General features: G+C 41.7%; 1 protein-coding gene across 1 annotated transcript; it reads right to left on the bottom strand.

Moving 5' to 3' along the window:
- Nucleotides 1-1,135: 1,135 nt before the first annotated feature.
- On the bottom strand, nt 1,136-14,045 carry LOC134675781 (superoxide-generating NADPH oxidase heavy chain subunit C-like). Its single transcript, XM_063534086.1, has 5 exons — nt 13,904-14,045; nt 10,261-10,414; nt 3,692-3,790; nt 2,914-2,994; nt 1,136-2,301 (listed from the first exon to the last, which is right to left on the bottom strand). Exons 1-5 carry the CDS (start codon nt 14,035-14,037, stop codon nt 1,219-1,221), a joined length of 1,551 nt encoding a protein of 516 aa, XP_063390156.1. The 5' UTR covers nt 14,038-14,045; the 3' UTR covers nt 1,136-1,218.
- Nucleotides 14,046-14,263: the final 218 nt, after the last annotated feature.

Here is a 14,263-nt window from a genome sequence, read left to right as displayed (position 1 = left end):
AATGTTATTTTTACTTGCGCTGTACACCGGCTGAACCTGCGAGCTATCATATTGGCCCTCACGGCCAAGGCCCTCCGCTCCCTCTCGATATCAGCGTCATCACGGAAATCGTCGGTTACCAAGTGCCCAAGGTATTTAAAAGAGGTAACCCAAAAAACACCACCCAGTATTCTAGAATAACAACAAGACATTTTTTGATTTGGGGATTTTTCTTGGGCTAACTCTAAAGGCTAACTTCAAAAAATGATAAAGTTGTATTTTATCCACATGAGTGGTAAAGTAATCTGATGCAAATTGTGGTTGTTTCCACGCGGTGGCTGGTAGAATAGACTATGAAATGATGATTTTGATTGATAAATATTTACAAGCGATCATATGGGTTTGCTTTGTAATGTTTTATAGCTAATATTTTAATTGCGTTTGTGGTGAAAAATTATTAGTTTCATTTGGTAGCAAAGTTGAAAGCCTAACTTAACACATTCACTGCCCCCGACGCACATGTGCGTCCACCGTCATACAAGTTTGTTCCTAGGCCACGCCCCATGGCAGTAAATGCGTCACATCCCGTACATGTCCCGGCGTACCGGGACGTATGGCAACCCTTTAAGGTTCCACTTTTCGAATCACTATGCTCGTGGTTCAATTTTGGAATTTTTCGCTTACTCGGGTAGGTACTCGTATCAATATATATTATACGCGAGCAGAGAGCGGAGTTAAACAGCAATTTTACTTTGCCCCCTTGTAAAACAAATGACTGTTGTATATGATATGCCATCAATTTGCATAATTAATAATATACTTAACAATATTTTACCTTTTGACACAGGTGAGTAAATGACAACAATGTTTTGTTCATTCATTTTATTTTATCTCTTAAAATAGTTATAATTTATTTACAGTATAAAATATAGACTTAGAAAATGGTAACTTAGCTTTTTTTGATGACATTGATGAATTATTTTTATTTGGTAATACTGAAAGCTTCAGTGGTAAAAACCATCAAGTATTTTTGTAAAAATACTAAGTATAAATACTTTTTAGTTTAACTCTCAACATAATTATTTGGGGACTTATCTATGAAAAGGGACCAAATTGTCGATGGCGCTTACGCCGCACAGCGTTACGCGGATATCGGAGAATCGTTAATAATGGCATAAGCGCCATCGACAATAAGGTCCCTTTTCATAGGTACCTAACGTCACAATTTCAAACGCTTAGTTACTTATAACTTAAATACCTATTAATCTTATCAATAAAAGTATTAGTCAAAACTGGTTTCGCTCCCGTAAAGTCAATATTCTTCTTCAAATTCACAAAAGAAGCGATGGTAGACGCCAAAAAGCCTTTAGGCGTTGTCACTACAGGACTCGCGTATTTTGGAATAGGAGTAACAGGTATAAAACTTGGAGCTATACTACTCCTAATATTTGTGTACAAATTAGGTTTCGTTGTACCTATTATTACTACTCTTTCTGTTGTTGCGTCGAAGTACGGACTAGGTGTTGTGGACGGTACGCTAATTTCAATAGGTATTTTCGAGTATAAATACTCATTATTTGACGGTGATTTAAATGGCTTTTTTTGAATGAAAAGTGGTTTTAATTCTTCATATGAAGGTACGACTGTAGATGCAGTGCTGTAAGTCTTTTTAGGTACAAATTTGGGATTTTTAGGTCCAGAAAAAGCAGTGAATTTGCTTTTATGAGGATCGTAGTTGTTATACTTATCATCATATTCTAATGAATAATCATTAGCATAATACTCTTTAGATTGTGGATCATTATATTGATAATCTTCTTTAGATTCATGATTTTCTGTCACTGGTTTTGTATCTACATTATAATTATTATCTATATCATTAACTCTTTTAACATTATTGACATCATAATGAGCGTTATAATCTACATTATTAATATAATTATCAATATAATTCCTGTCGAAATCATTTTTACTATCATAATGTCTCTGATTGTTTGCATAATTATGTTTTTGATCATGATTGTTATAATTTATATAATCACTATTTCCAATAGGTTTCTGATTGCTGACATAATCATGATTGGATTTAGGATTGCCGTTATAATTTCTATAATCCATGTTTCCATTTTTTTCATCGTCGTATCTAACATCAGCTTTGTACCCGTTTTCATCGGCCGTGTATGAGACGATTTGCATGCGCCCGTCGGGGAGTCGAACCCGGTACTCTCCGTTGGTGGCTGAACCGCTGCTCTGTTGTGAATGGGAGAAGTCATCTCCGGTTTTATGATCTCGTACTATGTAGGAGAACGCGTAGTTTTGAGCCTGGAACCGATGAAATCATGATTTAATATAGAATTAGTTGATTAAGTGAAGAATTCCAGTTCTACAAATAGTACCTATGTATAGAAACTCCATTGTATTTAATTTCTTTCCCTTTAATTCCATCGTTTCGACACGTACGTACTACATATTTTATCGATAAGTATCGTTAAGTGTTAAATTAACAAAAAAATTGAATTGCTATATCTTTTTCCAAAAATTATGAAGAAATTAGGTCTAATTAAAATTGTGGTAGGAAATATTATAAATGGGAGGAAATACTATGAATTCAGCCTTACATAAGGCTTTCCTATGTTTTATTGTGATACCTATAAAGTGTTGTTTTTGAGCCTTTTACTACTACTCATGTAAAACTTTTTGTTATTTCTGTTTTACAATTATATTGATTGCAAAATACTGGTCGTGGTTGTAACTTATATGTATAACTATATAAATATCACGCGGAAACCTACATAAATCTGCAAATAAATTTAAAAGGTGTTTGTATTTAGCGCGGGCATTATAGCCCATAAGGTCCATAGTTTCTTGGCAGGGGAGGTCTTTGTCCATCAGTAACAAAATAACTATTACAGAAATCCAGAATTTGAAACTTACTTGATTATAATCATTGTTGTCGTCATCGTTCACGTTATTGCTTTCGTATTGTCTCGAGTAATCCGGTTCCTTGATCTGAAAATTATCATGATTTTAACCGACTTAACCTCTAGACGCCAAGAGGCCTATAAAAAGGTCTGTCTAATTAATCTTTATTTTGACAAATAAAAATTGCATTTGTATTGGCCAGTTTTGATGTCTGGGCGGCTAGTGGAACGAAAGTGGAGGGCCCGCGCGAAATCGCTTTTTCAGAAACGTAGTCCTCATTTCCCTCTCTGGATATAAACATTTTTTTAAATATTTTGACACAATTGGTTGTAGAGTTAAGTCACGAAAAGTCTGCAGCGATTTTGATAGCCCTCGCAGTGCCAGTGTTATTTATACGTCATAATTTCATAGAAGTTTGACGTTTAAAGTAATACTTGCACTGCGTGGGCTATCTGCAGACTTTTCTTGGTCTGACTCTATATCAACCACAACTATGCCCCTACGTTTGTTGTTTTTCGAATTTTTGAGTAATATGACAGTTAGGAGTATTTAAAAAATTGTATATGAAATATGTTTTTCGCTCTTAATTTTTACAATAATAAAAAAATTGAAAAAGTCAAACGTAGGGGCTCAAAATAGCTATAGTTAAATATACATCAAATTATGCAAAAATATTTTCCATTATGTCAATATCCAACTGCAATGATAAACTCTGTAATTCCTTATGGGTCGAAGTGTATCCGTAAGGACCCCCGGAAATCATAAGGTAAAATAAGATAAGATAAGATACCTTGTAATTACTGTGAGAAGGTATTTTCTGTAGCTGTCGTAGATTCTTGTTGGCGTGGTCTGATATCGCCCTGTAGATTGGCGGCAGGGTGGGTTGCTCCTAATGAAAAATAAATAAAAATTATTATCTTAATTTAGTTTAATTTTTAGGGTTCCGTACCCAAAGGGTAAAACGGGACCCTATTACTAAGACTTCGCTGTCCGTCCGTCCGTCCGTGCGTCCGTCCGTCTCTCACCAGGCTGTATCTCACGAACCGTGATACCTAGACAGTTGATCACAGATGATGTATTTCTGTTGCCGCTATAACAACAAATACTAAAAACAGAATAAAATAAAGATTTAAATGGGGCTCCCATACAACAAACGTGATTTTTGACCAAAGTTAAGCAACGTCGGGAGTGGTCAGTACTTGGATGGGTGACCGTTTTTTTTTGCTTTTTATTTTGCATTATGGTATGGAACCCTTCGTGCGCGAGTCCGACTCGCACTTGCCCGGTTTTTTTGTACTTTTGTTGTATCTAAAAGCCGAGCCGAATATAATAGGTGAGACTAAAGCGCATCGTCTCCGCTGGCTTGGCCGCCTCGAGGTTTTTTTTTTATTAAATTGTATGGCAAGATTCGGGTCGCTTAGAGTATGGAAAAGAATAGGTAAAGATCGGGCAAACAAAACTACTTGGGTCCCTGGGTCGACCACCTGGACGCCGTCCTGTTGGTCATCCCAAATATCGTTGGGCAGATAGAGTGGAGGCCGATCTCCGTGAGCTCGACGTCGGTGAAAGCTGGTGTGATACCGCTCTGGACCGAGCAAAGTGGCGTGCTCTTTTGTCGGAGGCCAAGACATTTATGGGTCATCGCGCCAGCCAAGTAGGTAAGTAAGTTGTTTTCTCTATTAAATGCAGTAAACTGAATACGGTTAAATGTGGCATAAAGATACGTGAAGCTTGCCTTTACATTGAGACCCCCAGTGGGTGAAACCCAAAACCATGTTCTGGTATTTCATGTGGACATACCCAAAAGTTAAGGGAACTTGTGAGTTCATCCGAATTGTATATTTTTCCTGTGGGCAATAGTTAACAACTTGTGGGTATGTAAGTAATGATTTTATCATACTTATCCAAACAAAAGGAGTACCTACCCTTTCACGCAGATAAGGGTTAAACAAGAAAATTAACCTTTACAGCCCTTAACTTTTGGGTATGTCCACAGGAACGACTTGAACATGGTTTTGAGTTTGACCGAAATTGGCAGACGAATTGCAAGGTGGTAAGGGATCCGATTCTATTACGTATTAAAAATTTTAATACTTAAAGGCCACTTGCACCATTCACTAACCCGGGTTAACCGGTTAAACCTGAAGCTACCATGGTTACCAGTAGAATAGAATAGAATAGAATCATTTATTGCATATCACAAACCATATATAAAGGTGGTACATATTATTGGGTTAGTTTAAGTGACGCCCTGTAAGGACACAGCAACATATTTATACCTAGAATAGAGTTAACTTAAAACTACTGGCTTAACAATTTTCGTTACATATTATGAGATCATTTTAATCATATTTTTCATTAAAGTAATCTTTTAGACTATAAAAGCACTTATTGATAAGGAAGATTTTTAACTTGTTATTGAATAATTTGTGATTTTCTAAGTTTTTCAGAGAATTCGGGTTTATTATAAATTTTGATACACATAAAATGAGGGCTAGACGTGACAAGGTTTAATGAGGAAAAAGGCAATTCTAGTTTGTGTAAATTGCGGTTGTTTCTTCTATTGTCTATTAGTGGTGTATAAAGATTGATGTGTTTTCTGACAAATTTGCTTGTTTCAAAGATGTACATCGAGGCAAGGGTGAGGATCTGGTGCTTAATAAAATGAGGTCTACAGGAATACAGTACAATTTGACACTGGGTTAATGGTTTAAATGGTTAATCCCGGGTTAGCGGAATGGTGCAAGTGGGCCTAAGTATATTTGTGTCCATGTTCGCCACTACTTATTTATATACCCAGAAAAATAAAAATATACATGTATGTACATAAGCACAATATCTCACGTATCTTAGCCCGGTTCCCAGGCGCACAAAAACGTGTGTTTTACGGAACAATGCTTGTGATGTGGGCCGTTCATGGTGACTTGCTGCTTAGCAAGAGGCTGTGTCGGGCCACGAGGCCAGCGGGAAGAGATTCGGGAATTATCAACCAATCAATCAAAGCATTTATTTTCAGGCAACTAAGGCCCAAAGGTCACCTATGCGCTGGACTGACCAAAATAAAATCCGCAGTGGGAAACCGCGTATCTGACTGTGCCAGACAGTCTGCCAACAGGGAGAGATGGCGGGAGATCGTGCGAAGAGCTGTGTCCGCCTCTACTACCGATGCGGACGCCTCAACGTGACCACGACCGCTCTGTCAAGAGCGATACGACAGAGAAGAAGAAGGCCCAAAGATACATACCTCACAAACTAACATTTATACAGGGTAATTTTTGGACCGTTAGCCATATTGTGCGAGGTGATTAGGTATAAGCCGTACTGAACAATTTTTTCTATGGGACCAACTCCAAAATCACAAACATTTTTTGGTTGTTTCATACATTTTGGTCGAGTGGATGTCGACGTTTTCTATGTGAAGGCCAATTTTATTTGGGATTTCGGGGGGTTGGTCCCATAGAAAAAGTTGTTCTCCTGAGTTTGCACACTATTCTTCGTGCTTCCGCTACTCTCCTCTCCGCTTTGGTGGCCCCACCCAAGGAGCGTTTCGTGTGTTTTTTCTTTTTTCCATCTGCTCAATGATTGATCGCCTCGCATTGTCTAATTTCAATTTTTGAAAACCTGTGTTAGAGTCTGTGCGTATGAGTCATAGAATGTATTGGTTCCCTTATATTTCACGACTCTTCTCTACAGACTCTACTGCATAATGTACGAAGGCGTACATTGCCCTCCACACTAGCTGTCAAATGTCAAAAAAGTGTCCTTGTCAGTTTGCAACTTTTCACACTACCTTTCGTGCTCCCACTCCGCTCGTCTCCCCGCCCCGCTGCCCTCTAAGTTTATGGCCCCACCCAAGGAGAGTTTCGTGTGTTTTTTCCATCTGCTCAATGATTGATCGCCTCGCATTGTACGCACCTGCTTGTATTAACGCCATTGTTTGTAATTACAAATGCTATCGATCAAGCGCTGAACGTTACATTTGTTGCGATTTCTTTGCGTATTAGGATTAGTTGGTTCAATCTCATTTGCCTCAAGACTCCGATGGCTCGGGCACGTGGTCTGTATGGGTGAAGATCGAGCGGTTTGGAGAGCGTACTCGGGCCGTCCGGATGGTCGACGACCGGTTGGGCGTCCTAGGTATCGCTGGTGCGATGAGGTCGTGAAAGATCTGAACGAGCTCGGTGCCGTCGATTGGACAGAAACGGCGCTAGACAGAGAAGCATGGCGTTTCTTAGTGTCAGAGGCCAAGATCCACTTCGGGTCGCTGCGCCACGGCAGTAAGTAAGTAATCTCATTTGCCACGTGAAATCAAGGGGCCGATTTAACTCCTCAATTTGACAGCCAGGACATGGCTATTACGTCTTCATTGGTTTTAAGTTAAGAGTCACACGAACCCGCCGCCAAAATGCCGCTCTCATACAATCGAAGTTACGCACTTATTTTAAGACGACATGCTTAAATTGGGTAGATCCATGAAGTTTAGCATACACATTTACGTAACAAATATCTTTGTCTGGTACAAAGCTTTGGCCGGATACCTACCGGATATTCGGCCTGACCATCGGCCGAATATTTCGGTATCCCGGCCGCCGAATATTCGGCCGGCGGAAGTATTTCAAATACATTTCGGTTTTTCAGGGGCACATTGTGCAGTTTTTGACCTGTTTCGTAGTGAAAGTTCGCGCGAACTCATTTTTCGGTTCGAAATGAGTGCGCGTGTAAGTGAGTGGAATGTTTAAATTGTTCTAAAATAATAAACGAGTACGATTATGACCGTCACAGTTTTTTCGGTCGGATGTTAAAATGGTGGCCGGATAGGCCGGATACCGGATAGTAATCGAATATCCGGTGCATCTCTATTAATTATGTTACTTAAGTACTTGAATCCACCTTCCTTCCTCAATCTTTCAATCCACGATCCTCAGCAATCAGGGAACGACTTAAGGAGGGGAGGAGGAGAAAGTACTTGAATGTCTTGAATGTTCATGTCCAATTACATGCCATTTGAAAATAATATATCGTTTTTAAATGAGACGAGACCCTACATAATCTGATCGAAACTCTGAGGGACGAGGGCGTCAAATTCTGCAGAACGCAGCAGACTGGCAAGTAATCCAAACTCTCGGCTGAGACCCTCGGATTGATGACAAAAAGACGGGAAACTACCCAAGCGACTTCGTCGGAGACGTCAGAGCTGAACAAGCGAATAGCGAAGATGGTACGGCGCGACCTTCGGAGCTCCAATACACGCCTCATTGAAGAGGCGATAGAGCAAAACCGAGGGTCCAAAGTATTCACTCAGCAGCTTGGCAGGAGCCACCTGACGAAGCTTAAAACTCGCGACGGGAGGACCGTATTGTCGAAGCCGGAGATCTCCGCCGAGATTGAGGATTTCTATGGCCGGTTATATGCTGCACATGCCCCTCATTCCCAACGAGACGATCATGATTCCAGAGCCACCCTGACACGCCATTACACCGACGAACTGCCAGACATCAGTCAAGACGAGATCGTGTTAGCTCTGAGGCAGCTTAAAAATGGAAAAGCCCCCGGTGAGGACGGAATAACATCAGAGCTTTTGAAAGCTGGAGGAACCCCTGTTATACAGGAATTACAGAACCTCTTCAACGCCGTCCTTCACAGTGGGAGAACTCCAAAGGCGTGGAGCGGGAGTTTGGTGGTGCTCTTTTTTAAGAAGGGGGACAAAACCCTCCTTAAAAATTACAGACCCATCTCGCTCCTGAGTCACGTCTATAAGCTGTTCTCACGAGTGGTCACAAACCGTCTCGCCAGGAGACTCGACGAGTTCCAGCCGCCAGAGCAGGCAGGGTTTCGCGGAGGATATGGCACCATAGACCACATTCACACAGTGAGGCAGATTATACAAAAGCGCGAAGAATATAATCAGCCCCTGTGTCTAGCCTTTGTGGACTATGAGAAGGCCTTTGACTCTGTCGAGACCTGGGCTGTTCTGGAATCCTTACAGCGATGCCAAATAGACTATCGTTATATCGAGGTGTTGAGATGTCTCTACGAAGCCGCCACCATGAGTGTCCAAGTACAGGGTCAGCAGTCTAAACCTATCCAATTGCGCAGAGGGGTGAGACAGGGGGATGTTATATCCCCGAAACTGTTCACAAGCGCGTTGGAAGATATGTTTAAGACGCTGGACTGGAAAGGTAAGGTCATTAACATAAACGGCGACTACATCTCACACCTACGATTCGCAGATGACATAGTCATAGTGGCGGAGTCGCTAGAGGAGCTGAACCGGATGCTGGACAGCCTAGCTGCGGCCTCGCGACGCATCGGTCTTGGCATGAATTTGGATAAAACTAAAGTCATGATCAATGGCCACATTGATCCAATACCGATAGTCGTAAATGGCCACCTTCTCGAAATCGTTTCGGAATATACTTACCTCGGGCAGATTCTACAGTTAGGTAAAAACAATTTCGAGAAGGAGGCCAAGAGGAGGATCCAGCTGGGCTGGGCAGCGTTTGGGAAACTACGCCGAGTCTTCTCGTCATCCATACCGCAATGCTTGAAAACAAAAGTTTTCAATCAGTGCGTCCTACCCGTCATGACCTACGGAGCCGAGACATGGACACTCACGGTAGGGTTGGTCCACCAGTTCAAAGTCGCTCAGCGAGCTATGGAGAGAGCTATGCTCGGAGTTTCTCTGAAGGATAAGATTCGTAACGAATACATTCGACAGAGAACCAAAGTTATCGACATAGCTCAAAGAATTAGCAAGCTGAAGTGGCAGTGGGCTGGCCATATCGCACGAAGAACCGACAACCGCTGGGGGAAACGTGTTCTTGAGTGGAGACCGCGACTCGGCAAACGTAGTGTAGGACGCCCTTCGGCCAGGTGGGATGACGATCTGCGAAAGACTGCAGGCAGATGCTGGATGCGGCAAGCTGAAGACAGGGCGCTATGGCGCTCTTTAGGGGAGGGCTATGTCCAGCAGTGGACTAATATAGCCTGATGATGATGATGATGATGATGATGATTTTAAATGAGAGCGTAACTTTCGGCCCGATTCGAATAATCCTTATAAGAAGTCACAGCGGTACGATACCGACCTGTCAGTGTCAAAAGTGACGTTTGACTGTATGGCAGAGGCACAGAATAAATAATAGTAAGTACTAGGTACAGAAGACTCACTCTCTAACAAAGCGCTTTTGTTACGATCAGGGCCGCTAGGTGGCGACAGCGCCACTCGCGGCTTATGGCTACCCACCAAAATTGGTGTGGAATGGATGTACTTTTAGCTACCTGTAGCAAAGCGACGAAATCGCTGAGTGAGCCACGCCTGACAGAGGCTTGGTATTAAAATGACTTTTAAGGTCTTACCTCGTAGTCATATTGGTAATGCACCCGGCTTTGCTCGGCCACAGAGTTGTTCAGCTCGCTTCTGGCTATGGACTCGGTGATCGGCCGTGACGTCACGATCAGGGGGGGCCGCGGGGGTGGGGGGGCGTCGTTGGGGAAGACGACTGGGCCTTGTCTGTGGAAGAAATGTAGTTAGAAGTATGGAGGCTAGAGATGGAGAACAATCTCCATGTATCAAAAAGTGTCCGTCAAAAATCTTTAAATAGATGGCGCCACAATAAAAAAAAAAATCAAATCATTGACAGCGCGCTTCACTCCGTCAATAGCAGCTACGTTCTTTACTACACAATGGCCCAGCCCTGGACCAGCGAGATGGCCATGCGATGGTTATTGCTCCTCTACACGATGGCCCAGCGCCGGACCAGCGAAATAGCCATGCGATAGTTAAGAGCACGCACTATGGAATGGGCCACGTGTATATAGATGCGTACGAAGTGTACGAACCATCGCTGGCCCACTACCATGTGATGTGCGGACGAAAAACCAACACCGTGGTCATCCTATCGCCATCCGGCCACGCCATAAGCCATCCGACGCCATTACCCTCTCTACACGCTGGCTCATCTTAGTGGGCCAGTATGATGGCCCATCGTGTAGAGGAAGCTTCATACAAATTTTGAATTTCGCATCTTTTTCTACTGACTACGCTAGCTCGTCAGTATATATATACCTAGTAGGGATGCTGTGTTCCTAGTAAACGGTAGGTTAAGCCCCGGTTTAACTTAAACTATGTAGCCTTTGTCTAAGTACGCCTGAGGCCTGAGGCAAACTCAAGTTTACCACTATTGTATTCTGTTATGTGTTTAAATGTGGCAATTTGGACTTTATTGACATCTCAAAGGAGGTTGCACTTATTGTACAATATGAGATGTGACGAATACATTAAGAACTGTGCTCCTAGGGTGAATTTCATAGCTCGAAATGGTTACACATGGATGTTGCGTCGTCAGTTCTTTTTTAGAGTTCCGTACCCAAAGGGTAAAACGGGACCCTATTACTAAGACTTCGCTGTCCGTCCGTCTGTCCGTCTGTCTGTCACCAGGCTGTATCTCACGAACCGTGATAGCTAGACAGTTGAAATTTTCACAGATGATGTATTTCTGTTGCCGCTAACTATAACAACAAATACTAAAAACAGAATAAAATAAAGATTTTAATGGGGCTCCCATACAACAAACGTGATTTTTGACCAAAGTTAAGCAACGTCGGGAGTGGTCAATACTTGGATGGGTGACCGTTTTTTTTGCTTCTTTTTTTTTTTTTTTGCATTATGGTACGGAACCCTTCGTGCACGAGTCCGACTCGCACTTGCCCGGTTTTTTTTTGAACTTTGCTTTTAGATTTGATAGCGTGACGTGACGTACTCGTTTGCGTTACGTCATTTTGTATGGGATTTTGAGTTTCCAAAACGTCCCGCTGGGCGCGCTGTTCAAATTCCCATATAAAAATAGACATAACGCAAACGCGAACGCTCGTCACGCTATCGAATGAAATTTACACTAGGGGTTTTGTTATTTATAATTGTAGAACATTAACGAAAGGCAAAAAACAGTTATTTGTTTTACAAGGGGGTAATGTTGTTGTTAAACTCAATCAAATTATAGGGTAATTCGCCAGTAACTAGCCACCGGCCAATAACTGGCCAGTCTAAACTAAAAATGAATGCTGTTTATTTATTTAAACGTTATTGCACAAAATTTATACAACAATGTGCAAATGGCGGACTTATTGCCAAATGGCATTCTCTACCAGTCAACCATAGCCTAACATAACATAAACATTGCATAGCTATTCACCTATAAACATAATTAATTTTAGTATACGGTTTCAATCTGGCCAGCCTTCAATAACTAGTCACCTTATACTAACATTAATTCTGTTTATAGGTGAATACAATTAATTTTTAGTTTAGGGTGGCCAGTTACTAACGGGTGGCCAGTTACTGGCGAATTACCCTACATAGTGAAGAAAAGTTCTAACGTAACTACAACTTTTTTGACCTTAAAAATTAAAGCTTGAAATTATACTTCTTAAAAATTATTACATCCGCATTCTACAGACATACAAATTATTATTATATACCCGTGACGAAAAGATATAACAATAATACTTGGTCTACATATGATCGCCATTTTGAATTAACCTCTAGCCGCCCAGAGACCTATAAAAAGGTCTCCTGTTCCATTCTAATTTGAACTTTGTGTTGACAAAATAAAATTCCATTTTGCTTGGCAAGGTTTGACGTATGGGCGGTTACAGGCTAAATTAAGATTTTACGCTGTCACTGACATTAACCTCCTTTTCGCAGTCGGATGTAATAGTTTGCATCTCAAATATTTGCAGTTATCGTTAGGGTAATACTTGTGATATGGGGCCCGATTCGGATTTTAAAATAGACATCGATTAGACATCTTTTAGACATCACCAAGATACGATAACGATATATTTAAGATCTAACCTGTCAAATTTGATATTTGCGCGATTCTGGAGATAGTCTTGAACGATTTCCACAGGATATGACTTAGAGATCCAATTGACATCTAATAGATATCTTACTCTATCTAACGTAAAAGTGACATTGGTTGCCCGAATTGCGCTGCAAAAGAGAACTAATTGATATCTAAACTATAACGTATCTAGAATGGATCTAGTACGTGTCTTGTGAATATCTTGAAGTTTGAATACGGCAGATGGTCATTTAGAATAAAAATGTTTTGTCTATTTTGGACGGTTTTTAGGGTTCCGTACCCAAAGGGTCAAAACGGGACCCTATTACTAAGACTCGGCTGTCCGTCTGTCCGTCTGTCTGTCACCAAGCTGTATCTCATGAACCGTTGTAGCTAGGTAGTTGAAATTTTCACAGACGATGTATTTCTGTTGCCGTTATAACAACAAATACTAAAAACAAAATAAAATAAATATTAAAGTTGGGCTCACATACAACCAAAGTGATTTTTTTTGCCAATTTTTCGTACGGAACCCTTTGTGCGCGAGCCCGATTCGCACTTGGCCGGGTTTCTTTTTTCATTTCTCATGCTTTGAAAGTGGGTCGTTCTAAGAAGTGAACAGAAAATTATACGATTCTGCACTAGAGCATTTTACTACCAGTACAGAATAAATAATAGTACTAGGTACAGCTCACCGGATTAGCAAGCTGAAGTGGCAATGGGCAGGCCACATTGCGCGCAGAGAAGATGGCCGATGGGGTCGAAAAGTGCTCGAGTGGAGACCACGGACTAGCAAACGCAGCGTAGGACGTCCACCCACAAGATGGACGGACGACCTTGTTAAAGCCGCCGGAAGACGCTGGATGCGGGTGGCTTCTAACCGGTACGAATGGAGGTCCAAGGGGGAGGCCTATGTTCAGCAGTGGACGTCTTATGGCTGAGATGATGATGATGATGATGACTAGGTACAGAAGACTCACTCTCACTCTCTAACAAAACGCGTCTGTCACGATCATCACAGATATGGCTAGGTGGCGACAGCGCCACGCGCGGCTTATGGCTTTCCCCAAAATTAGGAACGGATGTACTTTTAGCTACCTGTAGCAAAGCGACGAAATCGCGGAGTGAGCCACGCCTGCCAGTACCTACGTACTTACTTGGTAGGCTTGACCTCTTTGAGGTACTGTTCAAAAGGGTGATAATTGAAGTGCCGGGGTCCAAGCAGGCTGGACGGCGTGGAGACCTCCGCACCTACTCTCGACAGTAGGGCGAGGAGGAGAAGACGGGACATGTTCTGAAAAAAAAAGTTCATATTTCATGTATACTTTTATAACTAATACGGGACTTAATCGCGTAGAACTTACGTTTATTTGGGGCATTATCCATGAAAAGGGACCTTATTGTCGATGGTGCTTACGCCGCACAGCGTCGCGCGGTATTGTATTTATATCGGAGCATCGATAATAATGGCGTAAGCGCCATCGACAATAAGGTCCCTTTTAATCAATGACCTTTTA

Source organism: Cydia fagiglandana, chromosome 23 (genome assembly GCF_963556715.1).
Source record: "Cydia fagiglandana chromosome 23, ilCydFagi1.1, whole genome shotgun sequence".
NCBI lineage: Eukaryota > Metazoa > Arthropoda > Insecta > Lepidoptera > Tortricidae > Cydia > Cydia fagiglandana.
The sequence above is the reverse complement of the archived record's forward strand: the minus strand, read 5'-3'. Positions and strand labels throughout refer to the sequence as shown.